At 50.0% G+C, this 22,626-nt stretch overlaps 1 protein-coding gene across 1 annotated transcript; it reads right to left on the bottom strand.

The window, feature by feature from the left end:
- Positions 1–7,812: 7,812 nt before the first annotated feature.
- Positions 7,813–17,352, bottom strand: PLPBP (pyridoxal phosphate binding protein). Its single transcript, NM_001034357.1, is given in 8 exon segments — positions 7,813–9,158; positions 10,903–11,001; positions 11,438–11,580; positions 13,817–13,951; positions 14,480–14,555; positions 15,039–15,074; positions 15,165–15,272; positions 17,236–17,352. Coding segments are annotated over 8 exon segments (822 nt in total). The 5' UTR covers positions 17,335–17,352; the 3' UTR covers positions 7,813–9,032.
- Positions 17,353–22,626: the final 5,274 nt, after the last annotated feature.

The following is a 22,626-nucleotide window of genomic DNA, read 5'->3' as shown; positions in this document are numbered from 1 at the left end:
AAGCCCCTCCAGTCACAAGGGATCTCAGAGAAACGTCCTTACTCACACAGCCTGGCAGAGTGGACTTCTTTTTCTTTTTTTAACTTCCCTGACCAGGGATTGAACCCGGGGGCCCTTGGCTGTGTTAACCACTGGACCTCCAGGGAATTCCCTAGATGTCTAACTGGCTGGAAAAGTTGGGTTTTGCCTGGAACCTCGATTCCCGGCAGCAGCTGTCCTCTTGGTGCCTGGTGGGCCCGTGGGGCTGGGGTTGGGGGGCTCTGGAACTGGCCCTTTGGTGTTTGTCTTGTCACCTCCCTCTGCTTCTTTGTTCCTCTCTGTACTCTTCTTCCTTCCTTCCTTCCTTTCTTCTTCTTCTTCTTTTTTTTTTTTTTTATTAGTATTTATTTGGCTGCCCTGGGTCTTAGCTGCAGCGCACGAGATCTGAGATCTTCGTTGCAGTCTGTGGGACATTTGGCATGTGGGATCTTCATTCCCTGACCAGGGATTGAACCCGGGGCCCCCTGCCTTGGGACCCAGGGGTCCTAGACACTGAGCCACCAGGGAGGCCCCCTTCTGTGTGCTTTTCTCTCTCCTTTCCTCTCCTGTGAGACAGTGTGGAGTTTTGATTTCACTCTGGGCAGCTTTTGCTGTTTTTGGGCCCCAGTCTCCAGCCGGCTCTTTCATTTCAAGCTAGGGGAACAGGAAGGGGAGGCTTGGGTGTCTATCCTGGGCTGGCTTCAGAAGGGGAACCTGGCCTTACCATGGCCGCCATGACCCTCCCAGTGTCAGACCCCTGAGGGGAGCCTGTCGGGCTCTCAGGGCTTTAATTGCCTCTTGGAGGGTCCCCTTCCTCAGCCTCAGAGGCTCCTGTTTCATTTCTGAAGGAAGGTGGCAGTTTCCCCCGCCTCGATTCCCCTCCACTTCCACAGTTATCTGCTCCATCCATCAGCGCTCCGCTCACCCCATTGCTCCGCAGAGATTCTAGCAGACTGCAAAGCCGAGCCAGGCTGGGTCCCCTGCCGGTCCCTGATGCTTAATGCGCACTTACTATGTGCAGAGCACGTGACGGGCTTTATCACATTTAAACGTCACAAGGACACCATGAGGCCCGATTTACAGGTTGGGGGGACGGAGGCACCACAGGGGCTTAGTCTCTGGCTCGAGGGAATGTGGCTGGCAGGGAGCAGATTGGGAATTTGGACCCAGACAGACGGGTGTCAGAGTCTTGGAATGAGCTTCGTGGGCATGCGTGCGCCTGTGTGTGTGTGTGAGTACGTGTGCATGCACACAGCTCCCCTCCCCCAGTGCAGTCCCTCTACACCTACGCCTGCAGCTCCTCTCCCTGGGAGCTGGTTCCCAAGCTCACTCCATAAAACCCTTTTGATGCCCTGTGTTCCTCGCAGTGGACACAGTGAGAGGCCTGTTCCCTGCTCCCCACCTCCTGCTCTAGGGAGGCTCCGGGCCTCAGCTCAGAGCGCCAAACAGCACGGAGGCTGCCAAAAAGGGCCTGGGCGTCCCAGGTGAGCAGAGCACTCCGGGAGTGGGCTGGGGGGGGAACGAGGCGGGCAGGGACCCATCACACAGACACAGAGACGCTGTGAGCCTTGGGAGGGTGGGGTAAAGGTGGCTCTCTGTGGACCTCCTGGCCCCCAACCTGGACTGGGAAGAGGGCCATACCAGGGCAGAGGCTCTTTCCTCGCAGAGGGCTGCCCTCCACCATCAGCACACACCCCAAAATCCTGGCACCCCTAGAAGCAAGCTCCCCTCCGTGGAGGGATCAATCTGCAAAGACACTTAGAGCCCTCCATTTCGGGGCCCCTCCTGTCACCTGTGGTTTGCAGGGGGAAGGGTGATGAGGGAGAGTCCCAGGGAAAGCCAGCTGTCAGGTGCAGAGAGGGTAAAAGGTGAGCTGGGTGGGCTCACCCAGAGGCCTCCAAATGGAGGTGCACCCCCCTCTTTCTCCAGGGGAGGAGATGCCCTTTTAGGAATCCAGAGAAAGGCAGGAAGCCTGTGCCCAAGGGTAGATTGGGCAGGCCGGGGCTCCAGCCCCCAAACAGCTGCTGTCTGGGCAGGAAGGTGTCTGTGGGGAGCCCGGGGAGGGGGCGGGGGGCGGCAGCAGCCCCCGGAGCCTATGGCCCAGCTGGGCACCCCCCTCCCCAGAGCCCGCTGGCCCAGCTGAGGAGGGCCATGGGCAGGGCCTGCCTTTGCAGATCTGGCTTTATCTTCCACACACATTGAAACCATCAGGCCTGGCCCTCCGAGCAGCCCGCCTAGCCCCGTCAGCTAGAGACACTGAGCTTTCATCCAAACCAGACCTTCCCTCCTCCAGGTCCCTGCTCAGGGGAAGGGGGGCAGAGAGCTCAGCCCTGGAGCCAATTCCTGAATTTTTTAATTGTTTGTCCCTTCTTCTACTTTCCTCTCTGAAATATCCACGAGGCCACCTCCCACTCTGGGCCCCCTCGCTCCCCGCCTCATCCTCCAAGGGGCATTTAGAGGATGCTAAGGAAAACAGGGAGTCCGGGGGCCCCCAAAGGACAGAGCTGCACCATCAAAGCAGCGAGGGCGCTTCTGTCCTTCCAGGTTTGGGGAAACCAATTCAAAGGCAAACCCCGAATGCCTTTTGCTTGGGGCCAATAAAAATCTTGCTTCAGTGCCGGCTTCCTCCGCTGAAATCAGATATCCTAGCAATAAACAAGTTTGAAAGGCAGGGAAAAGCTCTTACTTTCTTCTTCTGATTAGTTTTTCTTCCAATACCCTCTCCTTTCACAGGATCCCTGCCCCAGAAACTTAAGTGCAGAACTGCACCCTGACTCCAAAGTCCTAACCTCCCCCCCAGGCTCCTGCAGGCACGGAGCTGGCTTTGCTCAAAGGCAGGTCGAAGGGGGCTGGGGGAACAGGCCTTGCAGCTTGGGGAGCTGGCTGCCAGCTTATAGTTCTCAGCCTTTGGCTGCTGGCGGCAGTCAGAAACAAGAAGTGGAGTTAGGACAAACTGGGAGCACTTTTTTCTCAGGTAATCCTTCTGAAGTCCCCTCCATGCACTGCGGGCTGTGAAAAGCCCAGCACCATGGGGTTTTGTGTTGAGCGCACAGTTGGGAAAGCCAGCCAAGGTAGGTTTTGAGGCGTCAGAGAGGCTGGGAGGGCAGAGGATTTGGGGTTTTGCTTCCTTGCCTGGCCCACCAGCCCTCTCTCGGGGGTACCCCTCCTTGTGTCTGTCCCAGGGGAGAGGTCCTCCACGGGCAGCCTGCTGTGAGGAGCACCCTCTAGGAGCTGACTCCTACCGCCCTCCCCTACCGTCTCCACTCCCCCGGATAGCTTTTTAAGTGACTTTACTGTCCGAGATGCCATTCTGTTTGTTTTTCCTTCTGACACTATCTCTCCGGAGAGTTTCTGGTCAAGAGAATTATGTCGAGGCTGCAGATTGCAAGAGAATCGAGCCTAATGGGGAACAGACAGACAAGACACCTTTCATGTCCAGCCAAGTTTTCCTCTCCCCCAACCCCCGTTCTTTCTCTCTCTCTCTCTCTCTCGCAACTTCTCATCTTCCCTTTTTGGCTTCAAAGTTGGCCCTGGTTTGCACTAGTTTCTTCGGTACAGCTGGTGAATAAGGTCACACATTGATTTTATTTTGGAGATTGGCAGCTGGGTCAAGCCTAGCTCTGAAGCTGGGGAGCTCCAGGCAGGAGCGCAGCCAGCCAGCTCGCGGAGAGAACCTTCCAGAAGGCCATCGGCACTCGGAGGGTGGCTTCTGCTCCTTTGGGGTCTCAAAGCTCAGGAGCTGGACAGTGTATTGATTTTTAAATACAAAAAATGGTGCCTAGAGTAACCCCGTCCACCGTTGCCCCGTACCCCCTCTCCGTCCCCACCGTGTGCCATGTCAGCCCCCTGTGTTGGAGCTGACAGAAGACAGTGTCAGCTCTGAGGTCCCTTTTGGGACCCTGAAATGATTTTTTTTTCAGAGAGGGACTTGACCTTGCGAATGAAGACTCAGCCACAGGCGGCCTGAGATACCTACAAACCGGTATAAAGCCGGGCGCGACTGGGTGTGGTTGAGGCAAAGTGGGTAGAAAAAAAAAAGAGACCCTTTCCCTACCTACGTGCTGCTTGAGGGGAGGGCAGATTAGCAAAAACTGTCTCGTGGACGGTTGGATGCTTTCGCCCTTAGTCACGAGGCTGATGTAATAGCATTCAACTGATTTCATGGTAAAGACAGCCACGGCTCCCAGCGCAGATCAGCTCAATTGCACCGCTGCACTTCTAGTCTCATCGAAGCCCTCTAGGAACAGGGGGGTGAGGCATCCACCCTCGGTGCTTTGGGGCCACTTCTCGTCTCAAGGACAAGGATGTCCTGGATTTTCCGAATGCCCCGTTTGACCTCCTTCCTCCTGGCCCAGCCTTGGGGAACAGAATTCAGCGCCTGTCTGGCCATGGGGGCTAAAGGGCACTATGCACACACTCTGAGCCCTGCAGCCTGTGACACAGTTTGCATCTACGTGAGGGAAACAGGGTAAAAGAAAGCAAAGGGTGAGTCCAGTCAGGCTGGGTTTAATTCTCTCCCTCCCTCCCATCCCCTCTACTTGGGGTTCCAAAGTTTGTTCTGCATTAAGACTTGTCAGTTCTCAACAATGACTGCAGGCTGGAAAACATCTATGTCTTTCATGGTAAGAATTTTCTTTTATATGACGTTTATAGGGAGGCCCTTGTGGTTAGGACTCGGAGCTTTCATTGCCGTAGGCATCGGTTCGATCCCTGGTTGGGGAACTAAGATCCCACAAGCTGAGCGGTGCAGCCAAAGAAATCAAAACAATAATAAACTAAATGAAGCTTATAAATCTAAGGATATGCCGCTCACTAATTATTAAAGGCTGAGACAGCAGAGCAGGCCAGGGTGGTGTGGTGATCAAGCTCTGGACAGGAATCAAAGGTCTTGAGTTTCTTTCTTGTCCTGCCACCAACCCACTCTGACCTCAGGGAAGGAGCACACAGAACCTCCTCTGGGTCTTGGTGCCCCATGCACAGAGGGACATCGCCCAGCAGCCTAAATCACCCTGCTGGCTGCCGTGAGGGCAGAATCAGACGATGTAGTCATGGTAATTTGTGTGTCATAAACGATTATAAAAGGGGATGGAGGAGGACCATTTGAATATTAAGAGGTTGCTTTGTTAAGAGATGCGGTGAATCTGTGAGGAACTTCCCCAAGACAAAACCTTGAAGGATTCACTGGGGAATTTCTGCGTGTCCAGACTTTCTGGGGCTGGGTACCAGGCCCACCGGGGTCCAGGGGCCTGGACAGCATCGTCAGAGACAGGCTGCACAGGTGGGTGGGATCCAGGATGGCGTGCGGTTGTCACTCAGGAAACTTGCCGTGGACGCTGTCAGGGTTTTGGCGGAAATCTGAATACTCATGCTTGGCCCACGTAACAAGACAAAGTCACAACTGGCTCTCTCTGCGAAAGGTCCTAGTCTGTGGTGGGCATATTGGACTTTGGTTTCCTTTAGTGATCTGGGTTTGAGTCAGCCTCCCAGAGTTCCCCACCCAGATCCCCTCCTTAGTTCCTCTTGATCTGCAGACACGCACAAGCTTGAGGGGTCTCTTGTTCCAACTACGTCTCTCCCAAAGTTTCCACGGAACCCTCAGAACCCTCAGCCGAGTTTGCAGAGAAGTGAGGTATCTGAAAGAACCTTGTGACTCTGCAGAAGTCAGCCACGTCGCTTGGGAAAACCATGTCTTTCCTGGCTTCTGTTTTGACTTAAAAAGAATGGGTGAGGGGTGACTGGAGAACCCTGGAGGGCAGCCAGGGGGAGGTGGCAGATGCTGTGAAGCTGGTGGGCGGGGTGCCCTCCCTGATCCCGGCCCCTCTCTCAGATCTGTACCCTCTCAGATGAAGCTGAAAAAGAGAAGGGGTGGGACTTTCTCTGGTGGTCCAGTGGCTGAGACGCCACACTCCTAATTTAGGGGGACCAGGTTCAATCCCTGGTCAAAGAACTAAATCCCCCATGCCACGCAGCCAAATAAGTAAACAATCTCCATTAGGAACCATTCTCCTGATAGATAAATACATTTATTAAAAACAGGGTGATGCTAGATGACAGTCTCTCCCAGGGTAATTTGCCGACAGTGGCACGCCAATGCTTGCCCCTCAGGTAGGCCAATGTCGCCACCTAGAGGTAGCTCTGAGTCTCTTAACAGCAAGAGGCCACATCTTTTCATAATTCCTGAAATGCAAACATTTAACTTTCTGGCCTTTAGAATTTACAGTAATCAGTTCAGTTCAGTCGCTCAGTCATGTCCAACTCTTTGTGACCCCATGAACCGCAGCACGCCAGGCCTCCCTGTCCATCACCAACTCCTGGAGTCCACCTAAACCCATGTCCATCGAGTTGGTGATGCCATCCAACCATCTCATCCTCTGTCGTCCCCTTCTCCTCCTGCCCTCAATCTTTCCCAGCATCAGGGTCTTTTCAAATGAGTCAGCTCTTCGTATCAGGTGGCCAAAGTATTGGAGTTTCAGCTTCATCAGTCCTTCCAATGAACACCCAGGACTGATCTTCTTTAGGATGGACTGGTTGGATCTCCTTGCAGTCCAAGGGACTCTCAAGAGTCTTCTCCAACACCACAGTTCAAAAGCATCAATTCTTCAGCACTCAGCTTTCTTTATAGTCCAACTCTCACATCCATACATGACCACTGGAAAAACCAAAGCCTTGACTAGATGGACCTTTGTTGACAAAATAATGTCTCTGCTTTTTAATATGCTGTCTAGGTTGGTCATAACTTTCCTTCCAAGGAGTAAGCATCTTTTAATCTCATGGCTGCAATCACCATCGGCAGTGATTTTGGAACCCAGAAAAATAAAGTCAGCCACTGTTTCCACTGCTTCCCCATCTGTTTGCCATGAAGTGATGGGACCAGATGCCATAATCTTAGTTTTCTGAATGTTGAGCTTTAAGCCAACTTTTTCACTCTCCTCTTTCACTTTCATCAAGAGGCTTTTTAGTTCCTCTTCACTTATTGCTTCACTAAGGGTGGTATCATCTGCATATCTGAGGTTATTGGATATTTCTCCCTGCAATCTTGATTCCAGCTTGTGCTTCTTCCAGCCCAGTGTTTCTCATGATGTACTCTGCATATAAGTTAAATAAGCAGGGTGACAATATACAGCCTTGACGTACTCCTTTTCCTCTTTGGAACCAGTCTGTTGTTCCATGTCCAGTTCTAACTGTTGCTTCCTGACCTGCATACAGGTTTCTCAAGAGGCAGGTCAGGTGGTCTGGTATTCCCAGCTCTTTCAGAATTTTCCAGTTTATTGTGATCCACACAGTCAAAGGCTTTGAACTTCAGAATCCCTCCTTTTATCTGCAGTGTGGCTTTGGCTGCATCTGTGACTCTCGAGAGTCCCTTGGACTTCAAGGAGATCCAACCAGTCAATCCTAAAGGAAATTAGTCCTGAATATTTATTGGAAAGACTGACGCTGAAGCTGAAGATCCAATACTTTGGCCACCTGATGAGAAGAACCGACTCATTGGAAAAGACCCTGATGCTGGGAAAGATTGAGGGCAGGAGGAGAAGGGGACGACAAAGGATGAGATGGTTGGATGGTATCACCAACTCAATAAACTTGAGTTTGAGCAAGCTCTGCGAGTTGGTGATGGACAGGGAAGCCTGGTGTGCTGCAGTCCATGGGGTTGCAGAGAGTCGGACACGACTGAGTGACTGAACTGTGGCCTAAGGCGCACCATTCTTGTAAGCTGTGCAATGCCAGGATGGGTGTGGTGGCTTCCAGTTGGGTCCAATGCCCTCTCCTGTTAGACTCACTCACTACACCAGATCGTAGAAAATAAATCTTTTAATTGCTTTGTAATTAGCACAGAAGGTGTAATTCAAATTCACATTTTTATTTAATAGATGCTGAATTATCACACGAGAGCTTTGATTGAAACAGTATAGGAATCGTAATGGTTTAAGTTTTATAAAACTGCATTCAGCAGCATTATCATGGGAGTTGTTTTCATACAATTAAAAGACTGGGGTTTGAATAAATAAGAAAAATCCACCTAGAAACAAACGATGACCCAGACCACAGCCGTCTGTCGTGACTGCCCGAGAATTGTGCTTTCTGGGTTTTGAAGAGCTAGCTACACTATTGACAATCTAGAGTTGCAAAATCCTGGCTTATACAGTCGGGAGGGGAAGCTATAAATGCGCCTAAAAAGAACTCCCAGGAATAGGGCCCTCAAAGCCAAGTCTTGTTGAAACTGTGAGCCTGAACTGGCTTTGGGGGAAATCTTTAATTTCTGGGGAGCTACTGGAGATCCACTGGTGTTTGATATGAAATTACCACAGCGAGGACTGCAGTGGGGGGAAAAATTGTATCACTGGACTCTCATCACCACAGAGCCCTGGGTAAAAGCTCGAAGTCCTGTGTTTGGAAGGGATGGTGGGAAGGCCCGAGGCCTGCTCATGGTAGTCACCCTGTAATTTTCAGGGTCATAGGGTGGTTGATGGATGATACAACTCTCATCGGCCACAATATGGGCGTGCAGGATTAACTCGAGCTGGGTCCTGAAGTTACCCAAACTGCCATCTGGAGTGGAGACCGATGCTAACTGGGTGGGATGGAAAGTGGGGGGGACAGAGACCATGCTGCTCCAGCGTGGCAGAGGCGACTGCTCTGTGGGGTCTGTACGGAGCTGGCAACAGAGATTTTCTATCCAAGTGGATGACGAGTAGGAATCCCTCCAACTGTGGCAATTACAGGCAACACCTGGGAAACGCATTCCTGGGCAAAGTTCAAGCCTGAACTCAACTCCCGGCCCTGGCCTAGGCATCTGATCTGCAGAAACGTCTGGATTCCTCAAATCCAGTCCAAAGCCACTGCTTGCAGTGAGCTTCCTGTGTCAGACACTAGGTAAGACGCTTCCCAACCACACACATCGCCCTGGGCATGCTTTTGTCAGGTCCCAGGAGGGTGTGGTGGTGTGGTGACTGGGGGCCCCTGGAAGGCGGAGGCCCAGGTGAACGCACGGTGAGTCTTCTGGATCCGGCTTCGGGTCAGTGTGCCTGGGCCACCTCCTCCGGGGCCTGCAGCTCTGCTGCGGGCTTGTCCGTTTTCTTGGAGTAATCTCGCTCTCCAAAAATGGTGCTTCCGATGCGGACGTTGGTAGATCCCACTTCAATCTGTGGGGAAGAAGAAGGGGCTAAGTTTAAAAAAATAACGAGATGCAGCAGATGCAGCTGAAGGACTGTGGGGCAGTGGTGGTAAACACCAAAGGGGTGTTTACGAAGTACGTAAGGAGAGACTGCAGAGACTGGGGAAGGCGACTGGCACTTAGTGGGGTGGGCAACAGGGGTGGCAGCCGTGTGGGACACAGCAGCATGACAGAGAGCCGTCCTGTGGCCCACACGCCCTTCTCATATGCTGGGGTTTCAGAGGTGAGCAGCCCTCCCTGTGAGTGAGTGAGCACAGGATCGAATTCCATCTTATGTAGAAATACCAACCTTATGGCAGAAAGTGAAGAGGAACTAAAAAGCCTCTTGATGAAAGTGAAAGTGGAGTGAAAAAGTTGGCTTAAAGCTCAACATTCAGAAAACGAAGATCATGGCATCCGGTCCCATCACTTCATGGGAAATAGACGGGGAAACAATGGAATCAATGTCAGACTTTATTTTTTTTGGCCTCCAAAATCACTGCAGATGGTGACTGCAGCCATGAAATTAAAAGACGCTTACTCCTTGGAAGGAAAGTTATGACCAACCTAGATAGCATATTCAAAAGCAGAGCTATTACTTTGCCAACAAAGGTCCATCTAGTCAAGGCTGTGGTTCTTCCTATGGTCATGTATGGATGTGAGAGTTGGACTGTGAAGAAGGCTGAGTGCCGAAGAATTGATGCTTTTGAACTGTGGTGTTGGAGAAGGCTCGAGAGTCCCTTGGACTGCAAGGAGATCCAACCAGTTCATTCTGAAGATCAGCCCTGGGATTTCTTTGGAAGGAATGATGCTAAAGCTGAAACTCCAGTACTTTGGCCATCTCATGCGAAGAGTTGACTCATTGGAAAAGACTCTGCTGCTGGGAGGGATTGGGGGCAGGAGGAGAAGGGGATGACAGAGGATGAGATGGCTGGATGGCATCACCGACTCGATGGATGTGAGTCTGGGTGAACTCCGGGAGTTGATGATGGACAGGGAGGCCTGGCGTGCTGCGATTCATGGGGTCGCAGAGAGTTGGACATGACTGAGCGACTGAACTGAACTGAATATACTCTTATCTTCCAATCCTGCAACTACTGTAGATCCAGAGGAAAGTTTTACAGTGTGGTTCTTGGAACTTGATCAAATTAGCCTCCGCTCTGGAAGATTGTGTATGTGAGTTGCTAACACAGCACATCTATCAGTGTGTGCTCAGAGCCGCTGCATCCTGGGGGATCTCTGCGTACGATCAGACACTTCATCAGGACTCAGTGTCATATGACCACGCCCAAGTATGAACACAGGGAAATGCCTTTTTAAAAAGCTGCAGTGTAAATTCTTTCGATTTTCCTTTAGATCCCACTTAGGGAATTAAACTGAGTTGTAATTTTTTTTTTTTAAATGAGGTGTCAAGCTATAATTTCTATACAGTTCATTTGAAAAAAAAGAAGGGGCCGGGGACATCAGCGTAGGTGAGAGACACTGCCGCGTGGCGCCTCGATGCGACGGCCGGGGACATCAGCGTAGGTGAGAGACACTGCCGCGTGGCGCCTCGATGCGACGGCCGGGGACATCAGCGTAGGTGAGAGACACTGCCGCGTGGCGCCTCGATGCGACGGCCGGGGACATCAGCGTAGGTGAGAGACACTGCCGCGTGGCGCCTCGATGCGACGGCGAGGCGTTGCCTTTGGACCCGTCCTGCAGGCACCCGAGGGCACCCGGGAGATACTCACCGCGTGCTGGAAGTCCACGGACATGCCCATGCTCAGCTCCACCTGCTCGGGGGGGGCGCCCAGCTTCCTGCACAGCTCCTCCCGGAGGGACAGCAACACCTGACGGGGAGACAAGTGTGACGCCATCTTACCCCGGCCTTCTCCGAGGGTGGCTGAGAGGGGCCGAATCTTAACACCTCTGACAGAAACTACTTCTTTATTCCTCATGGCTTCAAGGCCTGTCAAAATCACCACAAATCACTGGAAGGGTTTGTAGAGAACTCTCCTACTTTCAAGAAAACTGTCACTCATTGGAGAGGAAGCCGGAGCTCCTTTTCTCTGAAGACCGTGTGTCAGGCAGGTTCAGACTGAGTGGAGAAGGGTCTGTGGGGGTTTGGGGGACCTATTCCCGTTTTCCGTATGAGGAGAGTTTAAGAGGTGGGTTATCAAGTAACATGACAAGAGATGTGTGGAAAGTCTGTGGAGCTGACGGCAGCAGCCAGCCCCGGATACCCTCAGCAGATGTGAGCAGCGCCCTCACCCCAGGCCCGAGTACCTGGAAGTCTGGGTTCGGTCCTTGACTAAGATCGTGCCCGAAGCTCCCAATGGTCATCAGCCCCACGAACTCCAGGCTGGGGCACTTGGCATTGATGTGTTCCACCAGGGCTGCCATCTCTGCAGGGGGCAGGCCGTGTTTGCCTTCACAAAAGAGACAGAAGACCCACAGGTTCTAGGAAGCCAGAGGAACACCGTTCCCTAGGACAGGGGAGGCGACTCTCAGGCAAGAGGACTTCTTGGGAGAACTTGTCCTCAAGACTGAACTGGTGACTGAAATGGTGAGGTGTCTGTTTGTGTTGCTCCCCTTCTGACCTGGTCCTGAGTATCTCAAGGAAAGAGCTATAAACTGGATTCTCTTTATTCTGCCTCAGCATCTGAGGACAGCTAGAGTAGAAGGAAAAGGAAAAAAATACCCAAAACACTGCTTTTCTTCAAATAGAAAAAAAAATTAATCTAAAAAAAAAAAATTATCTGAACTTTCCTGGCGGTTCAGTGGTTAAGATTATGGGCTTCCTGTGTGAGGGTGGGGGGGAAGCCATCGGGTTTGATATCCCAGGTCAGGGAACTAAGATCCTGCGTGTTGGGTGTGCAGTGGAGCCAAAACATTTAAAAAGAAAAACAAAAAAACACCAAGAAGACGCACATTGCCCAAACGCCAGATTAACCAGAGAATTATTTTTCCAAATCTGGTACTTTCACAGTTTCATTAATTTATTAGTGGAATTGTAAAAACAAATAAAAATGAAGTATATATCATACAGTTTTGACTAGAACTTCGCAAAATTTACCCGATCTTGCTCATTAAAAACCAGAGAAGGAATCTGTGGGAAAACATTACTTGTTATGCAGGTATGAGGACAGATTCTGTCCTTCCCTCATTTAACAAAGAGAGATGCTAGTAACACTCCAATCTTTAAGGCATTTTAGGGCAAATGATAGCCATTGATCAAGAAACGCTGTAATGGACTCCATCTGGAATCCGTTTCAGGTTTACCTATCAGGATAAAGTAACATATAATCTTGGAGAAGGCAATGGCACCCCACTCCAGTACTCTTGCCTGGAAAATCCCATGGACAGAGGAGCCTGGTAGGCTGCAGTCCATGGGGTCGATAAGAGTCAGACACGACTGACTGACTTCACTTTCACTTTTCACTTTCATGCATTGGAGGAGGAAATGGCAACCCACTCCAGTGTTCTTGCCTGGAGAATCCCAGGGATGACAGGGCCTGGTGGGCTGCCATCTATGGGGTCGCACAGAGTCAGACACGACTGTAGCGACTTAGCAGCAGCAGCAGCAACGTATAATCTAGGTGCACGTACAGACAATGCTGATTGTTAAGCAACCCACTCCAGTGTTCTTGCCTGGAGAATCCCAGGGATGGGGGAGCCTGGTGGCTGCCATTTGTGGGGTCACACAGAGTCGGACACGACTGAAGTGACTTAGCAAAGCATAGCATATTAAATGCTTACGTACCAGGCACACATGCCAAGTCCCTACGGTTTTTTATTTAATGCAGGAGCTCTGTGAAGTAAGTGTTCTCACTCTCTCCATTCTAAAAAAAGAGGAGACTGAAGCTCTGGGAGGCTAAGGGCCTTTCTCAAGGCCACAGGGCCAGGAAGTGTGGAACTGGGACGTGGATCCTGGCAGCCTGACTCCGGCCCCAGGCTTGTTACTTCAACCTAAGCTCTATCAGCAAACGACTGGTCTGTAAACACGGATTCTTAGCAAACAGCTAACAAGTAAGATGCATAGGGTCCTGCACCAACAGCTTTACCTCCATCTCCACACTCAAGCCTCGCAGCACCCTCGGAACTACCGCTCTGCTATCGCTGGCAGGTAAGGAAAATGAAGGGTTGGAAGGTCAGGCACGTCACTCAAGGTTCCAGTGCTGGAGCGTGGCAGAGCTCAAACCCCAGGTCTGCCTGTTCCAGGCCCAGGCGCTGACTTCTGTGCTATACTGCTAACCCAAGCCTTGTCAAGATATTCCCTGACTGGTGCCCACAGTGTGTTTTGTTCGATTTTCTCCCAATAATGGAAACATGATTTGTTAAGGTTTGAGAAGTATTACACATGTAAATTCGCAATCTCTTTTGGGAGGGAGGGTGACCTCCGGGAATTTTCAGGATCAAAGTCACACAAGCCCCTTCTTGAGTCTCCTTGCTGGCCTCTTCAGAAACTAAGAACGCATTAAAGAATTAGACGTGGACTGGTTTGGAGGTCCTTGTGCCACCGAGACCCTACACACGACAGCTTATTTCACGGCCCCGCGAGCTCCTTCTGTGACCTACTGCATCGGGTGTTCAGGCCTGCCATCTGTCCTGCGCTCCACCATATCCTAAGGGGAAAAAGTCTGCCACCCCCGTCTGCTCACTTACTCGCCTCTCCGCTGGTGTTTATCTGGACCATAACCTTTAACCTTTCGGGGGAACCTTTTTTCTGCCACGCACTGTTCACTTTGTCCGCCAGCTTCACAGAATCGACCGTCTCCAGCATGGAGAGGTTGGGGACAGCTGTAACGAGAGGGAGGTGAGGTTATAGTAGCTACAACTGCTGAGCCTGTACGCCACACCAGGAGAAGCCACTGCAGCGAGAAGCCCATACAACAGAATGAAGAGTGGCCTCCACCTGCAGTGACGAAGGCCCAGCACAGCCAAGATAAAAAGAAAATTATGTTCATTACACAATAAAATGAACCTCAAACAAAAAAAAGGAAAAGGGCAAAAGTGTTTCCTGTGCTAGCCAAAAAATTTTTACGGGCTTCAATTCCTTCTCGTTTATTTCAAAAACCGCCCAAAAAATACATAATGTGTGCTAGGGTAGGTTTCCAAGTATATAATACCCAGCCAACTGTGAGTTCATTTTGTTCTTATCATGATGTTTCCCTTTAATCAAGAACTAAGATTTCTTTCCCAAAAGAATCCCTGAAGCATAAATGATGACTGAGGGATAATCTAAAATATTTCCTCTTCCACAGAACGGACTGTATGTGATACAATGACGAAAAAAACTGTGTCTTCATATTTAGAGTTTTATCTTACCCATCAGTTTGTTGACATTCTGTTTCTGTAGATGGCCAATGAAGTGCCATTTGATCTCAGGACACGAAGACAGAATCTGAAGAGAAAGAGGTGGTTGCGTTTAACTCAGAGTCTGTGGAGGGCTTGCCAGCTCACACACTTCGCACATTCCCGTCTCACCTTTCCGGTCTAAGCGATAAACCACTATTGCATCTTCAGTCAGGCCCTTAAAGACACTTAGAGAAAAACTGAAGGCTTCTATTTCTCTTCCTTGTTCCTGTCAACTCTCCCCTTCTTTCAGATACTTCCCCTTGAGAAGAAACTGATTAAAGCTTTTAAATCTCAAAAGGATTCAAGGTTACAGCAAGCTTCTAAAATCACCATCTTCAAAAAAGCCACAAAGAAGAAAATGACGGTGTTGAGAGAGAAAATCTAGATGAGAAATATTTGGGGCTCACGGCGAACGCAGGCACTTCTACCATCAGCCTGACCTCCTGCTCTGAAACTCAACTACCAAGGTGGGTCTAATTTCCAACTGAACAGTCAAGATTTAGATACAAAGAATTCAGATTCCACTTACTTGAGGATTTGATGCTTTTTCAAGCAGTTCCTGAACCTACAGGGTAAAAAACAGAGTAAGTCAGAAGCCTGGCACATTCGACTCTTCTGAGAGCAGCTTATGGGCGGGAAAAGGGCCCTCACGTACATAGTTCTCCCCGAAAGTGCGTTGCCCGTGACTGTAGGCCTCTATGACCATGTCCGCAGGTTTCGTTTTGCTGACTGCTACTAGCCGGGGCTGGATGGCTGGGAGATCCTGCCAAGAGGAAAAGAGCCAGATGAGTCAATGTTTGGACTTATTATCCTGGTAAGTCCTGTAGGACATCCTGTAGGATGGATCGACAGAGATCTTTACTTGGCATTTGATAAGATCCACTTTTCCAAGACAGCAGGGCTATCAGTATCAAATAATGTTGATGAAATGTCTTTTGTATGCATGGCATCTAAATCTAATATGTTAGCCACCTTAATATCTAGCAGAGCAGAAGGGACTACCCTGGTGGTCCAGGGGTTAAGAGTCTGTGCTTTCAGGGGGGCATGGGTTTGATCCCTGGTTGGGGAACTTAGATCTCACATGCTGCATTGCATGGCCAAAAAATAAATACATGTAAAAACTAAATTAAAAAAAAATCTAGCAGAACACCTTTCTCTCTCAGGAGAGCTGGGCAGGTAAGTAAAAAACTTTATTTGCTAGGAGTGTGGTCTTTAACCAATATTACCAGTATCACCTGGGTCCCCTCCTGACCCACTGGGTGTGAATCTCAGACTGGAGTCTGAGAATCTGCTTTAAAACAAACTCTTCAGCTGACTCTCTTGCATGGCAAGGTTGGAGGTTTAAGAATCACTTAGTTAAGAAAAGGCATCAATCTCTGACTAGAAGGGAGGCCACTTCCAGTTCCTAAAACCCCAAGGTCAACAGTTTTGGAAACTCATTGTGATCCTGGGGTAGTTATCAATACTGCCTACAATACCGCCTCTCAGAAGCAGCCTTAGGGTAACTCTGTAATTTACGTGGCAGAACCAGTGGGAGAAGGGTGTCCCTGGTGATCCAGTGGTTAAGAATCCGCCTTCCAATGAAGTTCCATCTCTGATCAGGGAACTAAGATCCCACATGCCTTGGGGCAATTAAGCCCACCTCACAACTAGAGACAAGGGGGCGTGCCACAATGAAGATCCTGGGTGGTGCAACTCAGACCTGATACAGCCAAATAAAATATTGAAAAAGAAAAGAAACAGTGGCAAAACTGAAGCTTCCCTCCCTTAGTCGGTAAAGAATCCGCCTACAATGAAGGAGACCCGGGTTCGATTCCTGGGTTGGGAAGATCCCTTGGAGAAGGAAATGCCAACCCACTCCAGTATTCTTGCCTGGAAAATCCCATAGACAGAGGAGTCTGGCGGGCTACAGTCCGTGGAGTCACAGAGACTCAGACCGGTCTTAGCGACTTCACTTTCTTTCAAGGTTAACATCTATTTAACAGCCAAGTAAAGGCTATGCTAATGCAGGTCTCTGAGCTCTGATAACCATATACCATAAATGCTTGAACTAAGAACTTTGACTTCTCTCCATTCAAGCCTGGCTCACTCCACACCATTCAAAATAAAACTTGCACTTGAGGGAGGCAGGTACTGACCTTCAGTCTAAATAAATTCCAAGAGAAGACTAAATATAAACAAGGGAGGAAAAAACTCCCCCATAAACTGCTTGGGACTGGATGTCAGTTCCCTGCTGCCTCAAACGTGCAAAAGCAGCTCCGGGTGCTCCTCAAGTCGGGTCAATTCACCCTCTCCTTCGCTGGCGGAGGCGCTGACATTTACTTTATGAGCAATCTACTGGCTGAGACGCTGCCACACACGTGACCCCCGGCAGACCTGGCCTCCTTTGGGTGCACCTGTAGTGGGCGTCTTCTTCCTGCAGTCTCTGGATACAGGCCTAGCCCCTCTCCCCTCCGCCAAGGCTGCTGACCCCTACCACGAAGCAGGCTGGACAATGGTCGCGCTGCCTAGAGACTGGTCATTTTCCTGGGATCGCTAACCTTCAGAAAATCTGACAGGAGCTGGGGAACCCCCTTAGCCTTCGCTAGCTTTTCAGTGCCAAGGCAGCGGGCAGGTCCCGCCCCTCCAGGAGACCCCTCTGCGTCACTGTGACGACCCGTTCCCACGCAGGTGTCCCCCTTGCTCGGCGCGGCCGCCCACAGTCCCCGCGCGGTCCCCTTCCTCACCCGCGGCCGCCGCGCCACCGCCTGCTGCACGCGTTCGTTCACGGCTCGCAGAGCGAAGCCGATCCCCAGCTCCGCCGACATGCTGCCAGCTTTCCACATCCCCCAGGGACCAACGTGGAGCCCCGGGCCCGCGCACCCCGGGCAGAGACCCCTTCCGGTCCCGCCCAGCGCGGGTTTCCGTGAGGCCCAATCACCACTAAGCACCGAGTCGTTTTAGCCAATCGCCAGCGCAGGGTGGGACGGAGGCGGTGTGGCGGACAGCCCCGCCCCCCGGCGACGCCATCTTGGGGAGGTCGCCTCGGAGGCCCTGTGAGGCTCTTGGGTGCCGCTGGCGTCCTTCCGGGTGCCGCTGCCGCCGCTGCCCCCGCCGCCCCGCCGCCCCCGCGGAAGCCGAGAGGTGCAGAGAACCTAGTGTGCTACCGAGGTCTTACTCCTCTAGCGGGGAGACGTGACTTTTATCTCAGATATTCTTGGGAGGAACCGTTAAGAGAGAGAAAGCTGTTACTAAAGAACTTGCAGGATTTACATGCGTGGCTGTTTTCCTTTCGTTATCCTTCAACTCAGTGCTGCCCACTGTAAGCCACATACGTAATTTAAATTTTTCGAATAGGCACACAAAAAATACATTTGTCCTCTAACGATGTACAAGTTGAGAGTTGCATATTTATTTGGGGCAAGATGAGGTGCCCAGGAGGCGGCAGCTCAGCTGAGCTGCTACTGCTACTGCTGCTGCTGCTAAGTCGCTTCAGTCGTGTCCGACTCTGCGACCCCATAGAGGGCAGCCCACCAGGCTCCCCGGTCCCTGGGATTCTCCAGGCAAGTACACAGGAGTGGGTTGCCATTGCCTTCTCTCCCATAGCTGAGGGACTGCTCCAAAGAGGTAGTGGGGGAAGGTCAATATATAAGATTTTGGTGCAGGGGAAATTCAATGCAATCACTTTGTAAGAGTTTTTCCCCCTAGTCGGGAGGATCTGATGCCAAAGAAATTTTGTGCTTTCCTAGATGCAAGGATCAGGATCATAAAACCTGTTCCTGAAATATCCACCTATATAAAGACCTGTGCCATCAGATTCCCTGGAGCACAGAGTACCTCACTCCACCCTGAACTCACTCAGGGGGTGCTGAAGGTCAACAGCTGCTTGCATCTCATCATATCTAGAAGAGCACTAAATCCCTTCATGATGACAACAGATACTGGCTGAATATATTTTGTAAAATGAGCGCTTAATTGTATTGAACTCCACCTTCGACAAAATCTTATATATTGAGCTTCCCCCACTGCCTCTTGGGAGCAGTCTCTCAGAGCTATCGGGAGTACTCCCTCTCAGGCTGCAGTCCTCAATTTGCCCCAAATAAAACTCAACTTGTAGCTCTAAAGTTGTGCATGTCTTTTAGTTGACAATCACAACCCTTAGAAAGTCAAGTTACCCTAATCTGGAGTGACTGTATTAGACAGACATTCCTAAAGCATAATTATTCTTAATAGAGTTTATCTAACAGCTCATTGTTGCCGTTCAGTCGTTAAGTCCTTAAGTATCCGACTCTTTGCCACCCTATGGACTGCAGCACACTAGGCTTTCTCTGGAGTCTAAAGAATATTGTGACCACACTGTCAAAAATCATCTTTTTTTTGGCCACCTGATGCGAAGAGTCACCTGATGACTCATTGGACAAGACCCTGATGCTGGGAAAGATTGAAGGCAGGAGAAGGGGACGACAGAGGATGAGATGGTTGGATGGCATCACTGACTCAATGGACATGAGTTTGAGCAAGCTCCCTACTCTGTGGTCATAGTTTTATAGCCAAAATTTAGACCAGAGAGTGCTCAAATTGGCTCTGATAACAAGGGCAGATTGGTCCCAGCAGGGATTGTCCTTCTCGGGAAGTGGGGTTCTTAGTTTGATCAGCCCCAGGCTTTTGATTATAGGAGAAAACTCTGGAGATAAGGGAACTTGGGTCCATTTTCCTAGCCTGTGTCAATAAAGAGCTAATATTTTTAGGCCAGTTTTCTTGTCATTGAATCATAGCTAGGGTGACCACTCATTAAAAATTTTTTTCCCAAGGGGTTCCCAGGTGGAGCGTGGAACCTTAGAGGAAGTGCTTCCCACATTAGCTCGAGAAGTTTGTGTTGCACGCTCAAACCAAACCAAACCAGAACCTCACCTGCCAGGGATCACACTGTAAATAAAACAAAAGGCAAAGAGATGCCCAGAAATCAAAAGCCAAGTGACAAGAGTGTTCCCAAAAGATGGTAAAAGTGATGACCAGAAATCAGAAGTTAAATGGCATAAATGCTGAACGTGACTTTCCAGTCTCACTAGACCTGCGACCTGGCAGAGTCAGTGCTAGCAGCCCTAATTTTTAGTTCTGATACAGTTTCAAGCAATTTCTTGTGGTTCGTGCATTCTCAGTCATGTCTGACTCTGTGATCCTATGGACTGTAGCCCACTGGGCTCCTCTTGTCCATGGAATTCTCCAGGCAAGAATATTGGAGTGGGTTGCCATGCCCCTGTCAACTACAAATTGGCACTTACCAAGAGCATTGCCGGAGAAGGCAATGGCACCCCACTCCAGTACTCTTGCCTGGAAAATCCCATGGACGGAGGAGCCTGGTAGGCTGCAGTCCATGGGGTCGCTAAGAGTCAGACATGATTGGGCAACTTCACTTTCACTTTTCACTTTCATGCATTGGTGAAGGAAATGGCAACCCACTCCAGTGTTCTTGCCTGGAGAATCCCAGGGACAGAGGAGCCTGGTGGGCTGCCATCTTAGGGGTCGCACAGAGTTGGACACGACTGAAGTGACTTAGCAGCAGCAGCAGCAAGAGCATTGCCAACGAGTGAAAAAAGGTGTTTGCCATCTGCCTCTAAGGAGATTGAACCTCATGCTGCTACAGCTGTTGACCTTCAACAACCCTGGAGGGAGTTCAGGGTGGAGTTTAGGCACTCTGTGCTCCAGGGAATCTGGTGGGACAGGTCTTTAAATAGTTGCCTGTTTTTCGTAACAGATTTTATGATCTCAATCCTTTCATCGTCTCATATCTAGAGAAGCACTGAATTCCTTCATAGTGACATCAGACCCTCATGACTAAAAAAAAAAACCTTTTGTAAAATGAGTGCTTCATGGTATTAAACTCCCCCTTCACCAAAACCTTATATATTGACTTTCCCCCATTGCCGCTTTGGAGCAGGCTCTCAGAGCTATCTGAGCTGCTGCTTCTCGGGCTGCAGTCCTCATTTTGCCCCAAATAAAACTCAACTTGTAACTCTCAAGTTGTACATCATTTTTTTTTGTCAATAACCTCCTCCAGGGGATCTTCTTGATGTGGGGATCGAACCCATGACTTCTGGATCTCCTGCATTGCAGGCCAATCCTTTTCTGCTGAGCTACAGGGGAAGTTGGTTTCCTTCAAAAATGTTACTCTATCATTTCCTCTTTTAGCAACTTCTAGATATCAGTTAAGGTAAGCAGGGCCAGCCATTTCTAATTGTGTGCGCTAAAGTATCAATTTTGAGATATCAAAAGAGCCCCAATTTAGCCATTTTAGGTTGAGATCTCTTTTAGGTATAATTTCCCTGGTTAACTAGGTACTTGCAAGTATGGGCACCATATGTATTGCATGTGAATCTGGGTGGAGTGTTAGTCAGTGGTTGGTTTTCTGATGCCCCTCGTTTCTGTTTTTGAGAGATCCTGTTTCCCACTTTAAGTTGATTGGGATAAAAGTCACTAATGAAATTGTGTAGTGGGCCTGTGTGCTTCTTGTGAGCTTAACTCCCCCAGGAGTCACTCCAGAGTCGTTTCTGCCGTCTTACATGTCTCGATTCTGCCTCCAGCAGTCTAAGACCGCTGTGGCTGCTCAGATGGCTGGATGGTCAGTTCTTATGTGTCACCCCTGGACGAGCAAGTAGTTTAGTGAGTGGGTTTCCTTATGGGACCACTGCATGATATGAGGACTAGGCCTCCACCATCCCCATAAATTTCTCAGTCTCCTGAGAAAAGCGCAACCAGCCAAGAGGAGTCTTGTTCCCTTTTTTCACAGCAAAGCTCTCATACATTCTCATTTGTATCCCGACAGATTCTATAAAGGCAGTCGAATTGAGGTAGTCAGATCAGCTTCTTATCTCACTACTCAGCCAAGACCAGTTAGTCCCCTACAAAGGAGTAACCTCAGCATCTTTCAGCTGAGCCCTGGGTATTCCTCAATTTTTTTTTCAGTCGAGCAACCCCCTCCCCCATACACACACCCAGTACTTTTCCACTGGGTGGTAATTCACCTGGCATCTTTCAGCCACCTCCCACGCAGTACCTTTCCACTGGGTGGGAATTTCTTGGTATCTTTCAACCGAGCGGAGCCGCACTCATGTCTAGACCATGAGTGGGTAAGCCCTGGATGTTTCACCGGCTCCCCGCTCCCCCATATCTTTCCAACTGGGAGGGGGCGGGTAACCTGCTCCACTGCCAAATGAAACTCAGCATCTCAACCGATGTGAGATTTGAGAACCAGGAGAGACTTCCCCAAATTTGTACGGATTCCCTGAGGAGGCGGATGGGCGCAAGGGGCCGCTGCTGGAACCAAAGCTCCAGTTCCTCGTGGAGTCCAGGCCAAGGAAGGAAGTCCACTCTGGGTCGCTTTGTCGGTTGCCCTAACTGTTGACTTAAAAAAAGATGCACAACGTGAGAGTTGCGAGTTAAGTTTTGTTTGGGGCAAAATGTGGACTGTAGTCCGGGAGGCAGCACTTCAGATACCTCTCTAGAGCAGTCTCGCAGAGCTGAGATAATGCCTCCCATTTTGCCCCAAACAAAACTTAACTGGCAACTCTCACTCTGTGCGTCTTTTTAAGTCGATACATTTTACATTGTCCAGTAAATCCAAAGTAAAGTTTCAATATGTAATCAATAGAAAATGAGATGTTTGTATTCTTTCTTACTGTACTTGATTTACAAATCCCAGTGTGTAGTTAGGACTTTATGGCTGATCTGACTGTCCACACGGCAGTCTCCCCAGTGGCAGGAGCCAGCTTCTGGGAGGAGGGCCCAGACAGCTTCAGACAGTCCAGCCTGGGCCCCACACACATTCAGCCTGTTTCTTAGGTCTGTGTGTCCACATCTGGGCCATATGAAAGTCACAGACAGGATGAGGCGCCGAGTAACACAGAAGTTAACTCCATAAAATACTAAGTTTAGTAGTTGGATGATGAAACGCTAGGTGCTTTGGGCAAGTAGAAAGAGATGGATTTTGTTAAGGAAAATACTCTTGGCTGTATGGCTGGACTGTTGAAAGATTCTCAAACGTTAATTCAGCTTAATGAATGAGATGCTATTTTGTTGGAGAAGGGTCTAAAATTTGCTCTCCAGGTTGTCTTGTGACTGGGCTTACTTTGAGCCTTCTG

This window comes from Bos taurus, chromosome 27 (genome assembly GCF_002263795.3).
Source record: "Bos taurus isolate L1 Dominette 01449 registration number 42190680 breed Hereford chromosome 27, ARS-UCD2.0, whole genome shotgun sequence".
Taxonomy (NCBI): Eukaryota; Metazoa; Chordata; class Mammalia; order Artiodactyla; family Bovidae; genus Bos; species Bos taurus.
Note: the sequence above shows the minus strand (reverse complement) of the source record. Positions and strands in the feature narration are given on the sequence as shown.